This window comes from Sceloporus occidentalis, unplaced genomic scaffold, assembly GCF_023333645.1.
Source record: "Sceloporus occidentalis isolate IW3139 unplaced genomic scaffold, rSceOcc1.0.p SCAF_54, whole genome shotgun sequence".
Taxonomy (NCBI): domain Eukaryota; kingdom Metazoa; phylum Chordata; class Lepidosauria; order Squamata; family Phrynosomatidae; genus Sceloporus; species Sceloporus occidentalis.
Window position 1 is genome coordinate 98415 of NW_028317034.1, and position 25667 is coordinate 124081.

General features: G+C 37.1%; 1 protein-coding gene across 1 annotated transcript; it reads right to left on the minus strand.

The window, feature by feature from the left end:
- Positions 1–492: 492 nt before the first annotated feature.
- LOC149288004 (connector enhancer of kinase suppressor of ras 3-like) lies at positions 493–25667 on the minus strand. The gene is made up of 12 exons (XM_089492148.1): positions 25509–25667; positions 14237–14439; positions 13358–13445; positions 9288–9329; positions 7238–7357; positions 6695–6754; positions 3598–3666; positions 3168–3314; positions 2316–2440; positions 1871–2079; positions 1470–1559; positions 493–791 (listed from the first exon to the last, which is right to left on the minus strand). Exons 2-12 carry the CDS (start codon positions 14413–14415, stop codon positions 493–495), a joined length of 1428 nt encoding a protein of 475 aa, XP_089348274.1. The 5' UTR covers positions 14416–14439; positions 25509–25667.

Here is a 25667-nt window from a genome sequence, read left to right on the forward strand (position 1 = left end):
CCCATACAACAATTTAAGCAGATAAAAGAAATGTCAGAACAAATACAACTGAAATGTTTCATTATCAAACATGATGATAATCATTTGGAAAGCTTGAGTACACAAGTACATAGAAACTGAAATATACATCCTAAAATTACATTTAAATAAAAATGATCCTTTGGTAAATAGCCTGACAAAGTAGGTGAAAATAAATTACTTATTTTGTGCAGTTTTACAGAGCTGATACACAAAATGTGTGTAACATTTACATGCACATAATATCTAAACAGATTAGAACTGGTGTAACAAGTAAAAAACAAAAAGGTATGTGCATAGAAAACAACCATTTTTCTTGGTGCAATATCAGTGATCTGCATCTTCCTTTACCAGCTCCTTGAGCGGCCATGTCGAGGAAGCAGGAGGTACCGTGTGCATCTGTGTGGAATTCACATAATACTGCTACTGAAGGAACCAAGGCACAGAGAGGTAACAGTCTATAGAAGAAAAACGTCAACGAGTCAAGAGTTTTAGCTTTGTAAACCAGCTGACCAGCAGTGATTGCTCTGTTGTGGTGTTCTTTGAAGAGGAATGGGTAGTGTGTTTTTTGGCACCTTCTTCCTGGTATGGCATGGTGGCGCTGTTGTGAAGGTCCATGTTTATAAGACCACGGCTACCTCTTATATAGTCTGCACCTCTCACCAGCTGTCTGTCAGTTGTTGATCTGGTAAAATAATTTCGGGAAGATACACTCTCTTCAATAATTGGTGCTATTCGTTCATTACTGAAATATCTGGACAAAGCCTCATCACCTTTAAAAAAAACAGGAAAGAAAGAATATATAGTAAGTACTCTTTATTTGTGCACTCATTTTTCTCCCACAACCAAAAATGTAATACATGTACATTATATGTTGTATAATATGCACACTAGACTTGTTCACATGGATCAAAACGTTTCAAATTAATTTTTCATTTCTGGTTCATTTGACAACCAAGTTTTTGTTTTTTTTGGAAATAAGATTTGTTGTCACTCACTCTCTATAACCCTGTCAATGTTTCCCCACCTTCTCAGTGTCTCCACAGCCCCGCTTCTTGCTCCCAACATCTTAATTCTTTGTTTCGTTCATCTTTCACAGCAGATCCATCTGCATTATTTTGGCCTCCTGGAGCACTTCCGCATCAGGGCGTTGCCTCAGCGCACACCATGGAGACGACCTCCGATCAGGAGAGGTCCTGAAGTGGAAGTGCTCCAGGAGCTCAGGTTAATGCAGAGGACCACTGAAGAAGAATGAAGATGCTGGGAACGTGAAGGGGTTGTGGAAAAAAGAGACAGAAAAGGTAGGGAGACATAAGAGAGCGTAACTAAGGGTGACAGAGAGCGAGTGTGGAAAAACTAAATTTAAAAACTTTTCATTCGTTTCGGTGAGGCCTTTCTTCGTTTTCGGCATTCATAAAATACTTTAAAGTGGCATGTATTTCTTCCCGTACCTTTCTTTCCTGTAACTCTGTGCCTGGAATAGCTTTCGGCAGTCACCATCCAGCTTGCTTCTGCAGGCATTGATAAGGGTCGTGGCTTGCCTGTAGGTACCAATAATTTAAAAAGTGTTAGAGACAAAATTTTACACATCTGGTCTCATCAAAAATCTGCAAGTAGCATGAGTAAGTGTGGATTAAACGTAATACTCCATTAACCTCCCCTAAAGTAACCATCTGCGTTATGTACATTAGAAATTATTTAAGGAAATACAGAAACTGTGCTGTTAGCTAAAAAACAAACCAGAGGTTCAGATGTAATATATTGTGAGTTACAACCTAAACAGTGGTCTGCAGTTGCCACAGAGTAACAATAATATTTCTGTTCTCTAAGGAACATACAAACGCAAACTCACCATACATAGGAGTTTTATCTCTAAGTTTTGCAGGCTGCACATTTACTTCTAACGGATATGCAGGTAATTGATCAGAGTCGGCGATGGTAAAACGTCGTCTGCGGCTCTCATGGTCAAGGAAAGAGTTAGGAGACTCTGAACCCTTTGGTCCAGGAAATTGACGTATATCTGTGTAAGCGCCACTGTATCCAAAAGTCCCCTTCTCATTTCTAGGAGAAAACAAATTACGACGACGGTTAAGGAAATCAGCAGAGGATAAACATTAATGGCAGTATGTAAAAAAAAATAAAAATAGTCGAAATGTACTGCGGTGAATAAGGATATTTCTTATGAGATTATAGATTTGACGGTATTTCAAATATCTAGTCTAGCATGACTCAATGAATTTTACACCATATGGCACTAAGTTACACAAAATGCCCTCTTTCAAGGTCTCTTTACTTACCGTGGTGAGTAAGGGACATTAGGTGGTGGTGGGATATAAAGGTCCAGGATTGCAGGTTTCTCTTTTTTCAGTGAGGTGTCTAATGTACTTTCAGGTGACTGAGTTGTGGTTGGTGGAGGACTTGTCTAAAATCAAAAGAAGATCATTTGTTGGGGTGTATAAAATATATTGTTCTCAATTCCTAATAGTCATTCCTAAAGTTTGCTGAGCCTGAGACAGACACCAAACTCTGCTCATCGACCCGAGCCCACCATTTAAAGACAAAAAAATAAAGGGAGAGATGCTTTTAACTCGGAATATGGGTTGCACTTCAAGACAGGTATTGGGTTAATATTACAGCATAGATTAGCACACTTTTAAACAATTTTCAGCATAACACATACTGCTCATGTAATACTATTACATTTTACTGTATTTGAGAAATCATAAAACCCCAGATCATGTAACTTGAGAACTGAATTTTATACCCTTCTGATATTTTCAACCATAAACAATGACCCAGGTATACTAAGAAGTCAAACATGGCACACAAACCATCTGTTCAGCTTTAATCTAGCATGTGATTTACCCTAGAAAGTGGGGTAGAAGTCCACCTCATAAACATTTATTTATAGGGGCAGGAAGATATGAACTATATAGTTCAGATACTTATGCTATACAAAGTATAGTATGGATATAGCTTTCCTTAAAGACTGTACCATAATATATCTATCTGAGTATGAAACTCGATGATTACATTTTTGTACTACTATAGTAATAAGAAAATATCAAATCAATGGAATTGATACATTTTCTGTTAAAAAAACATGTATATATTTTCTTGAGAAAAAAACCCAAAAACAAATACTGCACCTGTACAAGTGGAGGTCTCCATCTCAGGTTCTTCAAAGGTGCTGGCGTAAAATTAAAAGTACCCGTTGGTCTCTTTTTCAGAACTAATTTCACTTCACAAGAATTCTCTCTCAGCCTTGCTACAAGGTTCCTTAATTGCCACCCAACCTGTAAATATCACATACAAATTAACTTTCTTTGGCATGTGAACCTTGGTCACCAAGAAATAATGTTCATAAGTCTGTAGGTTACGTCAAGTGAGTTTTCTTATTCGATACTGGTCCTGTTTTTAAAGGGTTAATGTTTGTATCTCTGATCTGATCTGGAGAAGGTCTGTTGTCCATTTGTTTTAACTTACATGCTTCTTACTTACACAGGTTTAAACTCATAAGCTTTAGCTTGTATGTAACAATGATTAGGAGTAACAGTCCTTTTAAACGAATAATCTTACCACTGTCTGATTATTAACTTGTATGACTTCATCGCCTGCATGAATCTTCCGGGACGAATCCGCTGGAGACTACGGAAAATGATAACAGGGAATAAACAAAACAACAGAGTTGCCCAGACCTGCCTTAGGTTGTTTGTGAAGATACATTGTCATTCAAATTGAGATAAACCATTCTGTCTGTAGGGAGTTACCACAATGTCAATGCCCTTAAATATCCATATATAATATACAGTAAAGAGTACAAACCTGAAAACCATTGCCAACAAATAGCGCATGTACGTATGTGTTTATATGCATGTCTATATATTAATATATAAAATTATATTGTTATATATAATAAAAATATATCTTAATATTAATAATATATTAATATCTTAATAAGGGAACTATACGAGACAAAATGTTAATATATGTGAACATACAATGGTGAACGCAAATGCAATTTTTATATTATGTATACATACATACACTATATGCTACCAACTGTGTTCAGGTTTGAGCTCTAATGTATACTTGGATATTAAAAGGTGTTGAGACTGCGGTGATTGTCTCAGATTTTTCCTTAGTAAATTTGGTGCTTTAAAACGTTATTCATTTCTATTTAATATTAATCAATATCACTGTTTTTAAAACATGTATATTCTGAGTTAAATATGTCAATACCATGTTAATTGGACAATAAAAAAGCAGTTTTTTATTCACCAGTATAATGTTTAATGAATCGGAGATGGGAATATTTGATTCGACTAGTCATGGCTCACGCGGTATTCACTGCCTGGTACAATTAGCAGTGGGGGAAAAAAACACCCTCCGTGCTGCTATAACAACGAACCCTTTAGCTGAGGCCTAACAACAAGTGCAGAGCGGAAAGGGCATTTCTTTACATACAATCTGGTAATCAGATCAAAATGCATGTGCTCTACTGGCTGGGAATGAATTTTCCTTTTTGTCCACAGGCCTCATTAATGAGGGGTTTTGCTTAAAAACCTTTAGTGAGCTTTGTTCCAACAAACCAACAAATCTTTTATTTATTTATTTTTACACACTGCACTTTCCGTTGCCTGCTTGTCTGGTTTGTAAGCTCCTGACTCAATGGCAATGACGACGGGAAAACATGTTGGTGACGAGGAAGCAGAGAATCACATGACCGATAAACACAGAACTATTAAGTAGGAGACTGTCATCCGTTTCACCATACTAGGTTATGTGCTCTTGGTGCTTATTGAAAGTCTCTATATATAGCACTCACTTGTAAATATACGTTTATAATGCGTACATGTTTAAAAATGCGTGCTAATGCTACGCACTAGGGTTACAAATGTAGCAACAGTTGACACATTATATTTGTGAACGTTTCTATAGCATAAATATTTATGCAGTAAAAATGCAGTAAGATATATAATGATTGTATGAGTTACTTTATTTAAAGTGAGGTGTTCACTCACAATCAAACATACAGGTTTATGGTCATCACATCCATACATCCATAACTGGGATCTCCCCAGTGTAGGCTACCAAGAGCTCTTCCTCCCCTCTTTGGAGCAGCTTTGTGGGGGCACAAGGACTGTGCATGGAGGTTGGGGTTATTCCAGAAAGCCTTTGATGGGCTTGGAGTAGAAGGTGAAGTTGGGCATGTCCAAACACCGCCATGACCCAGAGATCCTGGGGAAGCAGCACTTCACCCAGAGACTCCAGGTCAAACCCAGAGTGTTCCCGGGTATGTATACGTATATGTACTGTAGTTGGCACGTAACTATGTATAGAGTGCAAATGCATGCCATATATGTGAATTCTGATTATATACCAATTTATTTAAGGTCCTTTTTTATCACTCATCACGATCAAACAGTTGAACTCCACACCCAGTTCTCAAAGACAATCCTGCATTTGCCATTGATTGGCATTTATTATTCTTCCAAAATTAATTTGTTGTGTGTGCATTTACTAGTTTATTGTTCTTCCAAAGTTAAATTACCATGCGTGCATTTACTGGAAAACAGTAATTTAGCCAGTACCCAATAAGGTAGTGCTATTGAGATTTCTTTGAAAAGCCATAGAGCTTAGTTGTGTGGCTTTACGGGGTGTGGTTACAACATGATCACAGTGTGTAAATATTCATACGGAGCCAGGGTATCATTAGACGCGGGTTTCCCTTGTCTGTGAGAAAAGTACATTCAGATAAAGTATCGATACCTGGAGGTACGACACCTTAAATAGCAAAGTACAGTTTCTTTCAAGTAGCACTGCTATGAAAGCAATACTGTTCTTTTGAAAGCAGGGTTTGGTGTCTGCCAAGAAGAGGTACACTACCTGAATAGTCTAAGCATTTCTATTACTACTGAATTTGGTGACTGCATACTGCGAGTCTAAAAGAGAAGGTATTTTATTCACACCATTATATATATATAAATATATTAACATTACATATAAGATTAATTATAGGTTGTAATTTTGTTTTGTAAACAATTGTATTGCACATCAAAAAGCCATACGACGCACTTTGGATTGCAAGGCACATTTACTTTCAGAATAACTTAAAGGCTTGTTCCGGCAACCAGCTTTATCCAAGGCAGTAGTTTCTGTGCAGTTGACATTTGCATGGTAAATAGTACTGTGGTTTAACGGCTAATCTAATAAACCTTTATCTAAATACAGCATACTTCAGAAAGCTGCGACAGGATCACAATCCAAAACGTCCCACTGCACCACTTTTCTAGGTTATTCCAACCCTAATTCTGAAACCTACATTCCAGTCAATGTCGGTAATATGTGAATTTGGTCATGTGAATCTTAAAAAGATATATGAGCAATTACGGAAATTCTGCATAAAATTTCCTGACCACGACATAGGTGGAAGCAGATGTCATGCGAGAGCAGAAAAACATACTGAATATCAGAATTACTTAAAAAGTATCATTAAATGAATAATGTTTTCAGTGCTGAAGTTAAGGTTTTATCTCAAATGACGGTGACACTGAACAGTTTTGTAGTACATCATAATTTGTTTGCATGTAATGTTAGTTTTTTAAATGTGAAATCATTACATTAAATTTAGAGACGCTGACTTGTTGGAGTAACAGATAAAAGGAATACTTACATTTTCTGTAGTTCCTGTAATAACATGTAGCCCATCATATGTGGATTTAATATACATTCCCTAAGAGAAGGAAAAATATATATAAATATTTTTTGAAGGCACCCAGTTTGAAATCTCATGGAATAGTAGCATTGAGGTAAATAATAATACTAATAAAATTGAAAATAAGATTAACACACATGGCGATATATTGGCACTTAGAACACACATCTAAGATTGGAAAGCCATGGAACATTGCACGTAAAAGTTGCTGTTGTGTCTCCATGGGCAGTGGTTCCTATTTTTTCCAAGTTACTTCATATTTTTAGTTTATATATACATTAGGCTCTTTAAAAATGTGATGTGAGTGCATACATCTAATGAGTAATGGAAAAATTTAGTAAAAAGTATATTGGGCATGTTTGGATTTAATGTATAGGTTAGATCGGCATCAAATACATTATTTGTAGCATTAAATACTGATGTAATCTGATTAACACTTATTATAACTTGTTTAATAGCAACAACATCTCAATTGACTATGTCCTTTTGTCCTCTACTTACCAGCCCTTCTCCTGGTTTTATATTGGTTAACTGAACCTCTTCCAGGCAGGCACACTGACTTGTGAGAGGGTCTGTGGTAAATTTGATTGTCTTGTCACATATCCCATTTAGCACTTTAGACTAGAACAAAAAACAAACAAAAAAAACCAAAACATTATTTTACGGTGTTGCTTAATTAACATGGTTATTTCTTCTTGTTAAAGGTGGTGTGGTACAGACATCCAACTTACAACTAGACCATGTGAATATACACTATATGGACAAAAGTATTGGGGCACCTGAGCATTACACCAACAGGGACTTTTATGACATTGCCTTCCAATTACATAGACGGTAATATGGAAGTTAGCCCCCCTTTGCAGTTATAACAGCTTCCACTCTTCTGGAAAGACGAATTTTCACAAGATTTTGCAGTGTTTTTGTGGGAATTTTTGCCCATTCACCCAGTAGAGAATTTGTGAGGTCAGACACTGATGTTGGACAAGAAGGCCTGGTTCGCAAACCTCCATTCCAGTTCATCCCAAAGGTGTTCGATAGGTTGAGGTCAAGGTTCTGTGTAGGCCAGTCAAGTTCTTCCACATCAAACTCATAGTAATGTCTATGTATTTACAATGCAAGTCCCTGTTGGTGTAATAGTAAGGTGTCCCAATTCTTTTGTCCATATAGTGTATATGTACATATACACACACAACAGTACATTTTACTTTACCTTCTGCATGCATCTGCTTAAGAACTATAAGACACTATTGGTAAAGTCATTGGGAAATCCCTTTTGTTTGGCAACACTGCTGTAATTTCCGGCCGAGAAAATTATTTAATCAGGCTATTGGGCTAAACTCCACGTCCTCTTAAGGGAAGGCTTCTACGTAAGCATGGCGCTGCTCAAGTGAAAAGCAGGTAGTCGCGATTAAGTGCTGACAGTCGATTTGAAGATCACCTTGTCATGGTTCAAAAGTCAAAAGTGAAATAAAGCTTATGCCTACAAAACGGTGCACTATAAATAGGACCATCACATAGGAACTCCTGAAATGCTGCGAAAAATTTAGCAGGGGAAATATATCCGGTTTTATGTCAATGTTTAATGAGGCAGATCTGATCTGAGACTGCTTAGAAATTAATTATGTAAACAATGGTTAGTTTCACAGACAGACTGTCAAATGTGAAGGAATACATTTCTAAATTGAATAAATATTACCAAAATAGTTTTGGAATTTCTCAAAAGTAAAATATCCGGCCCTCCTGGAAAAGATACACTTATTTGAATCACCTGCATTTAAGCAGGGATTTCAACTCTAACACACCTTTAAATGATAACAACGGTATATATTAGGAAGGAGTCGTTTCCAGACTCTGTGCCCCTTAATCCTGAAATTGGAGTCAAACCCCAGGTATGGTTATAGGGCAGGAGTCAGCCTTCTAAATACAGCTGACTTGGGAGACATTGGCACCAGTAGCTAAATGCAGGAATCACTAAGGATCCCTTGGAGTGGCAAACAGCATGTCCACTGTGCAGCGGATGTGATGCCAGTGGCTTCATCTATGTCATTACTCTTAGGGACCCCACCTAGTCACCAAGTCTCAGATAACAGGTTTCGTAGGTTGCTTTACATATTTTATTATTTTAGATCAACCTTAATTAAATGTCACATACGTCAATGAACACTGTGGTCTTTTATCCCTATTCATCTGTGTTATTATTCTAATAATGTAATGATCATATTGACATTGCACAGATTAAGGATTATTCTCATTAGTTTTAGTCAGTGCCAGGGAAGAACACATGTTGAGTCCTCCTAATGCTTTCGCGTCTATGGGTGGGAGAATCATTTTTTGTTCACGTTGCTTGAAACTACATGTTTTGGTCTTTAATTTTGACAGAGTGTCTATTAAGTGACCATTATACAAATAGATGCTATTTATTATACCCTAGAAATACCTGGATGTGTATTGCTACGACAAATACTTCCGCTACTTCCAAAAAGATGCACAGAATACAAAAACTTAGTAGGAGCATTAACGGATTGTGACAGAAGAAACAAAAAATACTTACAACATTTAAGACAGAATCTTCCATTTCAGCCACAGAGGATTCCTGTAAAACAGAAGCGGGAAGATCTAAAACATTTGCATCTTTGATATTGTGGACATACAGTGAGGTTAATAAAACCATGTAACAGTCTTTCTTCTGCATGATATTCCTTTCCATCGTAATGTCTCTGAACTATTGTTAAGCTGCAGATTGTTGTTTGGTTTAGGTCGTTTTCTTATGGTGCATGAGAAGAAAGGAAAGAACTTCAGGAAAGGAAATGCATTAGATGCTGGTACCAGGATTGCCTCTAATCACACTCCTAACCTACCTTGGTGTCCTGTTTTGTGCACCTAAAATGTTTGGAGCTGCAGGTTTAAACAATTCAACATACTTTAACTATGAAGTATGCAGAGCCAAACCAACCACTTTTTGAAAGTAGGAACTTGCCTTGGCTAGGTCATCATAATATATCGTGAAGTCGATGAATTGATGTGGCATCTAAATTTACAGATTAACAGAACACAAGTAGGGCTCTACAGCCTCAGCTGTACATGCTGGTTTTAAGAGCATGTGAAACTTCTACGTCATGATACTGCAGGGTTTTCTACGTTATAATTATCACTTAATCTCATAATGGATTCACGGTTTAAACTACTTTAAATACAAGCCTTGAATAATTGTGCATTGTAAGTATTTAATAGACTGAATGTGATATCTAAAAAAGTAGTATTTTTAAGGTGAATTGATTCACTATTGAAAACGTGTGTAAAATAAGACAGAGGGCTATGCTGCAGTTAAAAATCCAAAACAAGTAAGCAATAATAAAATTTATGTTCTGAATATTCCAGTGTGAAATAGCCTGCAATATTTGTACACCAGTAGAAAAGACCTTGAATGCTGAAACTGACCTACTTAGCAAATTACAGAACAGAACCATTGTTCTTATCGCATACAAAGTGAAGGCAACCAAAGGAATGCTGGTGTATATATCAATAGGTGCTGGACAACAAAATGATTAATTATTTGAGGTCTGGGTAGTATTTCAATACCATGGTTATGAAACATCTAACGATAAACAGCATTGAAACCGCAGAAGCAAATCAAACCCAAAACAAACACAAAAAGGCAGTTTATTAAAATTATTCAAGCAAATAACACTGTTCTTGAACTGATTCTCAAACATGTTATGCCTGTCCCCCACTTTCTCTCATTTCTCTAATAATAGAAGGGTTGAAAATAAAATGTAATACATATAAACTACAACTGAACACTTTGCAGAAATAGAAAGCAACATTACCGTGTGCTAGATCTAGAATAAGAATCCCATCCACTTAAAGGAGAAATGCTATTATAATAGAAATAAAAAGTATTTAACAGTTTTAAACTAACTGATATATATATATATATATATATATATGTATACACACACATATATATATATATATATACACACACACATATATATATATATATATATATATATATATATACATATATATTAGACTTGGGCGCCAGCCAACTCTTCGTGTTCATCTTCGTGGGGGGAAAAATGATCGTATTCCACAAATATTCACCCATTCCTGTGTTCGGTTCAGGCAAATTGTTGTGTACATTCTTTGTGTTTGTTTTTTTTCCTTTGTTTTTTTTTTTGCAAGGGGTTAATTCAGGGTTAACGCGGTACAGCAGGAGTTAAAGGTCCATACGAGCGACTCTATTGGTTGCCGGCAGGGAGTTCCTCTCGAAGAGTTGCTCATACAGACCTTTAACTCCTGACAGTGAAACTCCGCCTGGGGAGACCATTGGTCTCCCTGCTCATTGGTTGATGACAGAGGAGGCCCCTGACGGCGACCAATAGAGTCGCTCGCACGACGGACCTTTAACTCCTTGCACGAACCTATGGATTTCCGCTCACGTTAACCCCTGCAATGCTGCATAGATAAGGTAGGCTAGAGCTGGAAAGGACCAGGAGGATTAGTAGATTAACGGAGACGAACGCAAAGTATGTAGTTGCCATACTTAATTAATGCAACAAACCAACAGTTATAGAAACTAACTAAAAGGGGTTTTAACTTTTTATCAGTAATACTTTGCCTTTAAATTCCTTAGCTTAGTCCTTTTTTTATATTTCATGAGTCAGAAACTTCAGAACACAATTATTTACAGTCGAAGTGGGCATTAGCAGATAGGGAAAAGAAAGTACTATAAAACATTATTTTAATGCAGTTGTTGGTAGATAGGTAATGAAAGGGAACTATGACAGGCATGTCATTTATAATGAGGACCACCATGCAAAACATAGCCAAAGAAAAAACAAAATTTGTTAGTGGAAAGGGGGTCTGTTGATATAACAAATACATAAAATATGGACTAGTTAACATTAACATAGTTGTGCAAGTGCTCTGTTCCAGTTTCTGGAAACTCCCAGACGCCTGAAACTTGGCTGGCCTGTGTGTATGCTTGACACTGTATATACAAAGACATTTTTATTTGCAAATATTTATCACAAAGGTGTAGGGAGAGTAACTAACTGTGGTAAGAATACTGAATCATTGTGAAAAAAAAAAAAAAAGATATATGAGGTTATTTCCCCACAAGTGCAGAGTTTTACTTATTGCCTCCATACCAAGGGATTGCTGGTAATATGGAAGGTTATTCCACCCAAGTGGCTTAGTAATATAGCAACTCTCAAAACAGTTGGGAGGCAATACATTGAACCACTCAGTCCAAAAATTTGGAAAAAAGGAGCAATGAAAAGATTTAGTCAGTGACTAAATGCTGCTAAAGTCAACATTACTCCACACAGTAGCTATGTGTTAAGCAGCAAGTAAATCTCACAAAAAGGCTTCTGGTAGTGACCATATCTAGAGAAGTCCAAGGGGACATTCCTAACAAATTCAAAACTCATTTTCTCTCTAGCCCTTTCACTATAACAATCAATGGCATCAGCTTACATTGAACCAATAGGACTGCCTACAAAGACAAATCTTAACCTTATTTTAGAGTAACAGTAACAAAAGAACTTCAAATAGCCTACTTGGCATCTTTAATAAGTTCTTCTTTTACACAAAGTTAAATTCTTAGCCCTTTCTTTTAATATATCATGCTAATTATGATACAGTATATATGTATATATATATACATACATATATAAAAAAAAAGTGGTTCCATCTCCCAATATTCTGCTTTTAGTGACATTTCGTTGTGGGGCAAAGATCAAAGGAGATCACTTCTCCTAGTAGTAAGATAAAGTGTTACTTAAAGGATGTAAGCAGATGCGATGTACCGTATTTAACCAATGTATATTGTAGTATAATTGTAAACTTGCTTGTGGAAAATCTATTTTTCAAGCAAAACATGTGTTTTTTAGAATATGCGTATAGCAGGATTGAACAGTTCTGTCTTTTGTCTGCAATTGCTTCATGGCCCAGAAAAGATTACAGCTTTTGGCAAGTTGCAGATACTTAGCAATCTCAGCAAGAAGCCATATTTTATTGCAGGCATTTGGAAGGACCTATTTGAACTTGATTTTCTTAGTAACACTGTGCCTGCCACAGGTTTTACTTCGTTCTTTGTCCACATATAAATATGGACCAAAAATGTACTATGAGTAAATGTGTAAATTTTTCCAGTGTCAGTGTTTGCCTGTATATGTGGCAAACCTTGTGTTTACACGGCTAGGCTAAGTACCAAAAGATGTAGGAGTAGTGGAGAGCAGGGCCGCCATCAGGTGGGTATGCCCTGAGGCAAGATTGTTCTAGGAACATTGTTTCTAATGCTGCATTTAACCATAAGACATGCTAAAATCAGCAAAGTAGGTGGAACAGCACCTTTAAGAGCAAGATATAGTGTCAATCTGGGAAAATATAACTATTTTAATCCAAAGAAGTGCATATTTATATCAGCTGACAAAATAACGTATTGGATTCGTTTCAAGGAAATACTTTCTTTACATATGGTTTCTTGTTTAAATTTACACACTTTTTACTGTTCAGTTCCCTATAAAAATAAGATTGTGTTTAATTTTTATACAATTCTTCATGACTTGCAAAATCAAAAAATGAATTTAAAGCATAAAAAAAAGGTCCACTGACCTGCTGAACCGTGGTGGTCAGATCCAAGCACAGCTGAATGATCTTGTTCTTTGTTGCAGAGAAGTCGGTAATGCCTGCAAATGGTGTCCTGTAACCAAACAGAATTCAGTTTGAACAAAGGCAGCTTCCAACCCTTTGAAAAGTGAATGCTGGCAGGCAAAGCAGATAGATTTTGTACATAGGTCGTAAGGCCATGGAACATCTTTGCCTGTTATACAAGAGCTTCCTGTCTCTCACAGTTTCAGGAGCTAAATCTAAGCTGGAAAAATGAATGTGTATACAAGTCAAAACTTCTTAACTGCACAGAGGTCTGTATTTGATCAAAAAGTCCAAAAAATGTATAAATTGAATTTTGGGGCAATGACAGGAGAAAGGAGCGTGCCAGGGAATTTCCATAATGTTTTTCAGTGTGACAAAGCATGGGAAATGCGGCTATTTATACAGATAGAGAAGTAGAGAATTTTCATGCAAGCAACACACATACCTCATCGGATTTCTTTTTTTGCTTACTTAAAGAGACACTCCAGCTATCTCTTAAAGAGATATGTTTATCCGAATTGAGTAGCTACCTTTCCTAACTACAATTATATCAGATCTAAAGACAAACACTATTTTGAAAACCTTATAAAGGTTTTCATTATCATTTTCTTAAGGTTTACTGGCTCCTTAGTGTATTGACCATGGCAAAAAAAAAATTGCTTCCCAAAGCCATAAAAAATTGAAAATTACATCTTGAGATTTTACAGACAACAAACCTTCTTCTGTCTTTGTTTTTATGTAAACTATTTTTCCATTCTTATACTACCGGTGATGGGAAACATAGTTGGATTACAGATTTCTCAAAAACAAAACCCCAAAGGGCTAAACAATTTCTCTTACCTATCCAACCATGCTAACAAAGCTTTGGCTGAACCAATAAGATCTACGACAGAGGTAAGAAATTCATTGGGAGGCTTGCTGGCAGTATTTCCATCATAAGAGGCACTTCTCCTTCTATTTCCAACGTAATTTTGAAGGTTATTAGAAGCTGATCGCAGTTTTAACACCAGGTTCTTCATGTTGTCCGTTTCGAGACCATAATTCTGCCAAGAAATAACAGGACAAAAAAATGTAATTCTGTAACCAAATTGTTTATAAAATTATATAGGGCAGATAATTATCAAATATTATGTATACCTTTCATCAATACTGGCAATTATTTTTTCAGAATTTTGAAAGGACGAAACAGCTGTCCATGAGTGGTGATCTGGCTATTGTACCTCTTCCTGAGTTTTGTCTAAAGGCTGTCTTGTACAGCGGGCAATTACTTTCAAGGAATCCATGTATAAAGTGGATATAGAGGCTAAGGTGATAATTGTTAACCTTGTTTGCATGTGCCTACCCAGAATCCCTTGTGGTTGTGAAAGCACCATGAGATATCTGAGGGAAAAGCAAGCCTTCTGGCTTGTCTGGTGTGTGTAGATGAGTGTTTAACAATACTTCTACTGCCCCTTAAATTTAAGTGGAAGGGTTTCTGTTACCTTTTACCCACCACAACTTATGTAATGAAAAAAAACTTTAGAAATATGGCTTTTGAAAACAGACTGGGGTAACAAAAATGCTTTGTGCGCCAGACCCATCCTATGCATTTACAAAAGAAATAAATAAAAAAAATTCTAAACACATCACTTTACTAAAAAGTTATGTTTTTGTCGGCAGGCATGGTTGTTGTTTTAGACAAAAGCGTAACTTAACTTTATTTAGCCAGAGTATCAGATTTCCAGGCATAATAACAATCAAAATGCATATACATTTACCAGTGTTCTACTTAAAGCAAAGACATTAAAAAACATATCTAACACACTGTTACATGGTATATTTTTCTGTACATCATTGTTGATCTAGCATATTGGATTAGACTACTGAAAACTTTTTTTTTTATTATTAAAAAAATATTTACACAAAAAGGAAACTACACATGCTCAACTAGATAACAAATCTGTAATTAATACACGTCCTCCACCTATTTATAAGGATATGTACGTATAGTGACATTGTAGTTGTTCTTGAAAATGAGTAAGTAAACTTGTGCAGTAGAATGCAGATACAAAAAGTCAATACACTGTCCAAATTAGATAACGTGCGAGTTTTAAATATTTACACACCAGTTTCATATGGATTTGGTGGCCAATAATAGCAAATTGACCTATCCAGTTCATCAATTCAGCCCCATATGCAAGTAATATTTCTCACTGACTCTGATACACTAAAGTTTAATTTATTTAAGATGCCCAAATATTATTATTTTTTTTACAAAACCACAGGAATTCCGAGAAAGCCGCTTACATAACTGCGAGCTGCATTCTTTGGGGCAGCTTGTAGTTAGCGTTCCTGCCATGGAAGCAGTGAGTGGCTTAGCTTTGACCTATAGCCGAAGAGGGATCTTAACTAGACCCCCTCTACTAATTACTGTAGCTGCAAAAATATCATGAATCAGATTTCCTTTCCACTTGATTCTGTAAATGCCTTAGCCAGTGGTTTAAAAACTTTAATGTTTCTTGAAAAACTTGTTTTCTCTTGAAAAATATACTTGCTTGGAATTTTGCTGCATGAGCAACCCCTGATCTTCTAGAGCTGTCTAAGCAGCCACTGACCAGCTGTAGGCAGGGCCGACCCAAGGCAAAATGCCGCCTGGGGCGAATTTTAAAATGCCGCCCCCCCCCTTATCTATCCTTCCTCTCCCTCCGTCCCTGCCGCCCCCCCCATTATCTACCCTTCCTCTCCCTCCATTCCCCCCCCCCTGTACTTACCTTTCAGCAGTGCTGCGGCGAGTCTCCCTGTCCGGTCTCGGTGCCGGCTTTTAATGCTGAGCGCCGGAAATCTTCCGGCACTCAGCATTACAAGCCGGCACCGAGACCGAACAGGGAGACTCGCCGCAGAGGAGAGAGAGAGAGGGGCGCCGAGCGGGTACTGACAGCTTGGTAAGCGAAAACCACTCGGCGCCCCTTCTCTCTTTCACTTTAAAAAAAAAAAAAAATAAATAAAGTGCCGCTTGGAGCACTTGGCTCCATTGTCGGGCCGGCCCTGGCTGTAGGCTTGCAAGTCATCAGCCAAGTGACAAATTGTCTATCGGTAGAAAGAGTAGACACTGTGAAAATCACATTGATCTCTATTGGAGCAGCGAATAAAACATGCACCTATGTCACTGTCAGAAAGCAATTAGTGCTGTGTGCCCTGAGAAAGCAGTAATGCAATTTCTAAGATATATGTTGCCTTCTTGAACTTCTCGAGGCACGTGCTACTAAACAATAACTCTGGCATGTGCTAAAGATGCAAAAAAAAAAATCTATTTGGCTTGCAGAAGATCGGTTGAACATATCTCCTGCTTACCAGTGTGCATGGACACTATACTCAATTCCAGCCAGCACTACCACTGGCTTTTATGATAATTCCAGAGTCCTAACAAGGCCCTATCCATAGCCTATATGCATATCTCTATCAATTACCCCTTCTAATAGGTTTCTCCTTCTATTTAGCATAGTTTTCAAAATGGTTTTATTACGTCTACAAGAACAAGCAAATAAGGTCAAGAAGCGCTATTTTCCCCCAGCAAGCAACACATGAATGACCTAAATTTATACTTGCCCTGTTTTAGTTTATCTTGAGATTCTTTAGCAATGTAAGGGATATGGAAACGTCTCCAAACCACACAACACAACACAATGAGGAGTTCAAATACCTTCCACATTTAGAATTGCACCATGCCTGGCCAATTCTGTTCATTTTTTGGTAAACATTGCTTTGTTTAGATTACTTTCTGCTCCGTGCACTGCGTCACGTCACCATAGACACTGAGGCTGTAAATCTGTAAATACTTCAAAACAGAGGATATCCCGAGAACTGGAAAATATCTCAAGTTTGTTGTTTATTTGAGAAAATAATTGTATCAAGTACTGAGAAAATGCTCTGTATCTGTGAGGCAAATAGCAGGCTTCCTGGATGCATCTATGATTAAAAAAAAAAAGTGTTTGAAAAGGCAGCTTTAATGCAGAGCCAATATTTATATACGCGTCAGCTAAAACCTACATTCCATTCCAGAAATAAACATGGCCTTTTTGACACAGAAACCCTAGATTCCCAACAATTAATTATCTTTATACTGGACTTTGTACCGCATTTGGGAAAATAAATAGTGATAAAAGGCCTGTTCTTTGTGCCATGAAAGGGCCCTGTGCTAGTAGGTTAAAGACCATTGCATGCAACATAACTCTCAACTGTCCCGTTTTTTCGTGGTACAGTACCAACTTTGTTGCAGATGGGATCATAGGTCAATCGGGGAGATCCTCTAATCTCCCCTCATGACCTGTCAGGAAACGTAGGAGCAGACCTTGCCCCCAGCCCTTCTCCAACAAGCCTTAAACCACTATCCTACCCCCAACAAAGGTGTCCAATACTTGGATACCTGAAATGTTGAGGGGTGTGTTGCAATGATTCAATGGTGTTGAAAAGAAATTAGTTTTGGCTTAAATCTATCACTTTCACACACTATATTTTTGTAAATTATCCTGAAAGTTGTCAAAGCGAATGTCCCTTCAAATGCTTATTTTAATTTAAAATTAGAAACACAGGCAACCATGTCAATCAAGGATGTTGCAGGATGTCAATAGGTGTGCTCTGTACATCGGAAGGCGTTTGTCACTTTTGTTGACCCAAATATTTGTATATTTTTTTTATAGGTTACAAAGTTCTTTCATATGCACTCATTGCCCAGGGGGCTCAATGGGACACCGGCGTGGCCCTGTAATAGTGTTTCATTTACTTTCACAGTTTTATTCAGGTGTAAGAATAGGTTTATATTTAAAACAGATTTGTATTTAATAGAAAACTCAGTGTTTCCCATCTTTTATTATTTAATATTAATTATTTTGTATTTTTTTTCCCAGTATTCCTGACTACAAATATCTTCGGTCAGTCTCTTTCTGTAATTTTTCTATAAAATTACAAATGTACTGTGACCAAAACCTTCTTGTCTTTCCATTGTACGGCACTAGCAATTAAGGTTAAACATTCCACTTGAGTTAATCATTACATTTTTGTGACCGCATGGCAGGCATCCTCAGAACAAACAGAGGTTTATGAATTTTCCCAGACTTAAAAGTATTTTTACATCTGTTTGGGTATTCTTATTTTTAGCTTCAAATCCTTTGTTACCTCCATGCGAAAGATTGACGTACTTTTCCTTTCATGGAAAAGCCTAGGATCATTTAAAAGAACTATTTTTCCTGAGCTGGTAAACTGTATTCTATAACGAGAACGCAGATGGCAAGATATAGTACCAGTAAGGGAATAACTACAGGTAAAAAAAAATAATAATAAATTTGACCAGTCAGTCTTAGTGGAAAAGCAAAGAAAGTATTTGTTAAAGGGCCGGTAATGCACCAAATCTATTTAGGGATCACTAAAGTAAACTATGTCTGCTTCACTGATTTCTCTGTTACTGTAAAACGAGCAGTTTCACTTAGAAATACGACTCGTTTACTTCCTTGGTATCTGCTTTCCCAAATCAGAAGTTTGGCCTTCTGCGTTTGAGTGCTGCAAATTCATTCTTTTCTAGTTGCAACATTAAGGAATAACCCAACTGTGCTCGGTTATTGATATACGGTACATCTGAAAATCTTGTTGATAATCTATTCCTATGCACTCGTCAGCAGACCGACTCCACTTAAACAGCTTAAGTTAACATTTGTCGTTTTAAGCAAGTAGTTAATTACATCAATTACTAAACATGCCTGCCTCATGGTACAGGTGATTATATATCTTTACCTTTCGCTCTCGGATACAATATTTGTTATAGGCATCTGTTTTTCCTCTATTACTATTGCTAAAACATCACTCAACAAACAAGAGGCTTCCATGCACGTACATTAAATACACACATACACCCATCAGCGTATACATCAACAATAAACTAAGATACTAATAAAAGGGAAGTACGTTTAATTACGTTAAAAAGGGTTTTAGCAGTTCTGATAATTATAGTGTGCAGTTCCTTAAGAATGCTCATCCTCCACCCATCTATCCACCCACCCTATAAACGGCTATTTAGACACAAACTATTCTGACTGCTTCAGGATATGAAACAACAGGCTGCAGAAATGTTGTGAAGTAAAAACAGCGGACTAAGCGGTGAAGTGACCTTTAATCTTCATGGAATGTTACCTCTCACTATTGTGTATCGTGGGATCCCAATATAATTATTTGTTGGGAAGGAGCTACGAGAAGCTGTGTCCCCCCCGGTGAATAAAAATAGGGAGAACGCATGGGAGATAAAAGAGCTGGAAATTCTGATTATGCTGCGAAGTAGTTGCTTCCAAAAATATTTTATTTTCCTCTGATTCCCACAAAGGTAAAGGGGTTTCTAAACAGAACAATACAAATAAAGTAACAGTAAAAGTGGGCTGAGCGCTGGGCAACGTGTTTTAATTTCACCGCTTTGTTACCAATAAGGTTACACGACATGCAGAAAAGACAATGTTGGCCTATAGCGTGGACCTTATATATGGCGTGGCCCAGGTAAGGGCACATACTGGCATCAAGTCTGGCAAAAAAAGTATTACATAGTAAGAAGAGGAATACGTCTTTGACAGAGATAAAGAGACGAGGAATGGAAAAGGGATCAGGACATGGATAACTCTCTGATCACCAATGGTCATATATAATAAGCTTTGTTCTGGATGTTTAACTCCTTAATGACAAATCAAAATGCATTGTTTTCAATGGGTTTAGGGACTGCCCATTGTCCTTAGGGGGTTAATAATGTCTCTAGGCAAACCTTGTCGCAGACAGACACTCACGCATGGACACTTTCTCTTACTGATTACAAAAAGGCTAGCTATCCTTTAAGAGACGTCTACTTCTGATTGTTTCGGGGATCGGCATCTACTCAATTTCTACTGAAGTACCAACGTTTGTGTAACGTATTCTTGATTTCAAGCCCTAACAAGACGTAAATGGTCATGAACTATGTGGTATAGAAGCATCAGAGATGTTGTTTTATTGAACAGCTTTTAAGCTATTTTGGTTGAGCAAATCTTTATTCCAGCAGTTGTTTTAAGTAAAATAATCTTAATTAAATTATATTCTATATGAAATAACTATATATTTGTATGAAGTGATTTATGAGGTACAGATGTTAAAGGTCGTCTGAAAGTGACAATTAATGGACTGTGTAATTTATAACCATAAACACCATCATTTGACAAGTAGAAATGATGGACAGGTAAACCTTGCTGGGTTTTTTGGTTCATACAGTGTCAGTGTCGAGCTTCTTTACACTTGTCCAAATATATACAGTTAGTGTTAGTTAATGAATGAATTTCTCTGTTTACTGTTTTAAAAGAATATAGACATAACGTCAAAAAGACCTACATTTTTAGGACAATTTGGAAACATTTGTTCCATCTCATGCAATTACCCCAAATTATTATTATTTTTATTATCTTTTATTTATATAGTGCCAACAGTTTACGCAGCGCTTAATACAATACAAGGATATGACAAGACGAGAGCTGACAGACTAAGACAAACCGATACATTAGGTGGAGAATGCCCCTCAGATGAAAGGATGGGTGGTTTAACCACATCATACAAACAATACAAGTGTTTTGTAGCAAACATGCCATTGTTCGTTGGGTTTTGGATGTCATAAGTGAAAGTCTTATACCTGTGGTAAACCGAATCCACAAAGATAATTGGGCACTGTCCCACTGCAAGATCAGAATACTAATAATTGTCATCCGCCTAATATATTCAATATTCAAATATTCAATCAACAGCTGAAAAATATTTACATACACACACACACACACACTGTTCAGTTTCTTAGGTGTAAGATGCACAGTACTTGCATCAAAACCGATAAGGGCAACCACCTTATTAGTCAATTCTAAAAAATAAAAAAATACACAGATGAGTACAATTAAAATTAACGTTTGAGTGGAAATTAGAAACACAGAATTTGACGATAGGTAAGAACCATTCGGCCCATCTAGTCTGCCCATTTTCCTGATGTAAAGACTCAGACCTTAATCAGCCCTTGTCCTAGATTCAAGATATCCCTATCCCATGCATGTTTAAATTCCCTCACGGTATTATCGGCTACAACCTCTGATGGGAAGCTGTCCCATTTATCTACCACCCTCTCTGTAAAGTAAAACTTCCTTACATTACATCTTAACCTCTGATCCTCTAATGTTAGATTATGAAAGAACCTCCCTTTACTTGTGGCCTACAGAACCCTTTTTCCTCATTACTTTTCATTTATCATCACATGTTTTCCAGATTGTTTTGTTTGGATGTTTAGAAATACTAAAGCACCCCGATATATCATAAAGAATTCTGTTTCCAGTATTTCCAAAACAGTTTTCTTTTGTTTCCATATACGTTGCAGATTTGAAGGCTCATACACACCAAAAGTTCCGAGCTCCTAGAAAAGAGGGACACAAGGCAAGGAAGAGAGACACTTGGGGGCTACAAAACATATGACACGATTCAATGAAAGGAAGATGGTTTCCTTCTATTAGGAGACTGTATTTATTAAAAATTAAAAAAAACACCCCATAGTAGAAGTTGCTGAATGACTAATAAAGAAATCATGCCGAACATTTTTTACTGGTGGTTGGTATTATTTATGTTATATGTAAGCACTTCCTTAGATAATAATTAGAAGCTTCAGGCTGATAAATGAACAACGGCAAAAATGTATACTATGAAATAGCTAACATTTTTCTCACGTTACATTATGGAATCTGGACCTTACTTAAAGAGCATAAGCCTACAAAGTATATAACACAGTTTGCAGGTCAGTGTCACGGGACAAATATTCTGAATAATACAGGCAGCTCAATGTAGCCTCTGGATAGGGTCACATTATAATCACTATTTAGCAATGGCAGTAAGTATGCATCACATTTCAAATCATCATACTTTAGTGGGATAGGTTATATAGGGAGTCGAGTAACAACTAATTAGCACTAATCGGCGGCATATCTATAATCAGCTGCCCCTTTGCTCTGTCTTCCTTACAGCTGAGCACCGGGATGTTATGTCATAGCCTAGAGCTCCCCCTTGGATCCAGAATGTCCCCCTAGGGACATTCTGGATCCAGGCACCCCAAGCCTCCCTTGCAGCATGCAAGTAGAAGGTCCCGATGACATCAGTGGGATACACAGTATTTTAGATGGAGAATTGGGTGGGGAGAAAGGTGTGCAGAAACGTTGCTCCTGCAACCCAGAGTTTCCCTGTAGTGACCTGGAGAAGCTGCGCTTGACCCGGAGTTTCCAGGTGAAACCGGGAGAGTTCCCAGGTATGACTATAACACTTTAATGTTAGCAGGTCAGCTGAAGAGATCAGTGATCTCTCTTTCAACCGGTCTGCTTAACAGTGGTACTACAGGAAGCCTAATCATCCAAGAGAGCGACACGCACCCTCGACCTGTTGGCCTAGTCAACAATACACTAGTCACCAAATCTACTACATAGTAATGGCTTTAATATACCACATCAACCAAGCTGCCTTAAAGAAATATCAGGGCAAATAAAATGTTAGTCTTAAAGGAATATTCAGTTCCTCAGGTACAGGTTTAAAATTAGATTTTCTATAGAAAACAACATCCAAGGAATGGACAAGTTTCATTGCCTAAGGGGCTGACCACACCTTAGTTAAGATATTTAATGAATGCTTAGCATAGGTCTGACCCTTTTCAAGCACTTTGTTTTACAATTAAGTAAGCATAAATACATATTAAATAAATAATAAAATATAGCGATATCGACTTAAAAATGCAATGTATATATTATAAACCCACCGTACATGTACACAATTGGAAACCTGACCATTGTTGAGTTTACTATTTGTCTACTTTAACGTCACCTTTTTTCTCAAGATACGGCTCCCCTTTGGTTCTGCCAGGCTTTGCAGGGGCAGTGGGAGAAGACAGTAGATTAACTATAGTAATATACTTGCTATAGATCTCAGAGATATAAACAAAGTGTTGCTTTTAAAATAAATATCGACAATTACACTAACTGATAAACAAATACTAGTTATGGGAGAATCTATGACAAGTCCCCTCCTGCTGATCTTGCATGGTGACTGCTTAATTAATGCTGATCCTTCTGCACCCCTTGACGCAACCAGCCCCTGAACAAGATGGAGAAGGATGAAAGTACCTGTTTTTTAACACCGTAAAAGAATGATTGCGCAACCTTACTTTAGTTTTACAACAAAAAGTCTGCTGCTTTAATGACTTAAAATGTTTGGCATGTAAAGCTATACATATGAAAGCTTTGCTGTCATTAAACACTTCTAATGTAAATCCGTGTAGGAGGGCATACATACACAGAATATTAGTAAAAGGATCCAAGGTCAGAAGCTTTGCTTTTCAAAGGAAATGAGTAGGAAATTGTAGGAGACATAATATAGCCTTAGGAGCTGGCATTTAACCAGTTTTGTTTCATTTACTGGTAATACTTGTAGGACAATGGGGGAAAGAAAGCTTAAAGGATTCCTCTCAAAAGATGTTAGTCTTCGTCTTTTTTTTATGCAGGGATTCATTAAAAGATCTGAGGCTCTCCTCCTATTTTTGCTTCCAAAATAATTCTGAAGACGAAAGCAGTAATGATAGGTGTCATTTACTACATACAAGGAAAGTCAAACACAGAGAAACATATTAAACCTCTTGACTCCAAAGACTATGTTTTTTTCCGCTCTTCATAGTCAAGAAAATTATGTTTAGAATATTGGTCGAAACGTTTCCTTAAGATTTTTCCGATATAATAATATAGTGGTTTTAAAAGTACTTTGACTGTAAGCTCCACTGTTCAGGACCCAGCTGTATGTTTTTTTACGTATTTGACTCTTGGGATTTAAACACAGCTCACACCAGAAAAGTGCCTTGCACACAAATGTGTTATTTACACTTAAGTGTCATTGGGATCTAATCAACAATAACAAAAACAGCCCTTAGCAATTATTACCTTTCACCTCTTACAAGAACAGCACACGTCAATTAGAGTTGGCTATCAATTACCAATGAAGCAATAATTATACATTTTACTTAAAAGCGTTATATGTGGATCCACACATTTCTAAAATACGTATAATAAATACGCAAACTATATATATATATGAACCAATATAATTTTCAAGGAACGAACGATATGGGTCCCTGATCTCTTCGATACAATGCCATTCTGGAAATACATATTAAATTTAGTCCTCGATGGCCATAATCTTGCACTGGTATGCCCTTTTGATTACACTGGGAGCAGTTCTTCCTATAGGAGGCCCTTGAAGTGCATTGCATACCAATGCCAATAATAACTTTAACCCTAAACTAGAAATTCTTTTATATTATAAATAGAAAAGTTGCTTCCTAGTCTAACGACGGCAAAAACTTTCCATTTTAAGAAAAAGACACTGAAGAATGTAAAAAAAAAAAAAAAAAGCTGTTACAAGATAATCAAAATACAGTCTACTTATGAGAGCAGAATTACAAGGCATTCTTTCCAGTCATCCTCACTGATGTAATTGTATATATATATCTCTGGCACGGCTCCCCTGGTTTCTATCATGTACACAATTCAGATTCTCATAACAATATTCTTTGAATACTGGAAGTCACAGGTTTTTGTCAATAACGGGGCTAGCTGTACATAAATAAAAACATTAAATGGTATAAACTCTACGTAACATGTGAATTTATATACGCATACATGCATGAACAGACTGACAGTGAAAATTGGCCCTGGCACCTTAAGGCCATCTTCTGAACAATCACACGAATGTGGCTGCTTGCAGGATACACATGGACACACACTATGCTCTTATGTCAGCCGCACACATTGTTACAGTGTAGTGTAGCCACTTGTTTCCAGTGACTAGATCGACTGGACAATTGGTAAAAAAAATATGAGAGTGACAGGTGCGAGACAGCTTGTAAACGATACACCTAACCTGCTTGAACATTTTATGTAAAAGACATTTTCTTCCAACCCAATAGTGGTGACAGCCCCTTGCTTCACAGTGAACCAAACAGTGGAGAACATCTTTCTTCATAATGATGGTTTTGACTACTAGAAAAAGACCGTAATTGAGGTAGCCAACTGCTTACCAAGGCACAGAGAAGATCAACAGCCTCAAGAACAAGTTCCTGATGTCCAATCCGAGTGACTCCAAGTTCTTCCAGATCCTGGTGAGATATCTGCAGTAGCTGTTCCCCATTTATCTTTTCTCTCTCCACATTGTGAATATACGGCTGCAGAGCATCATC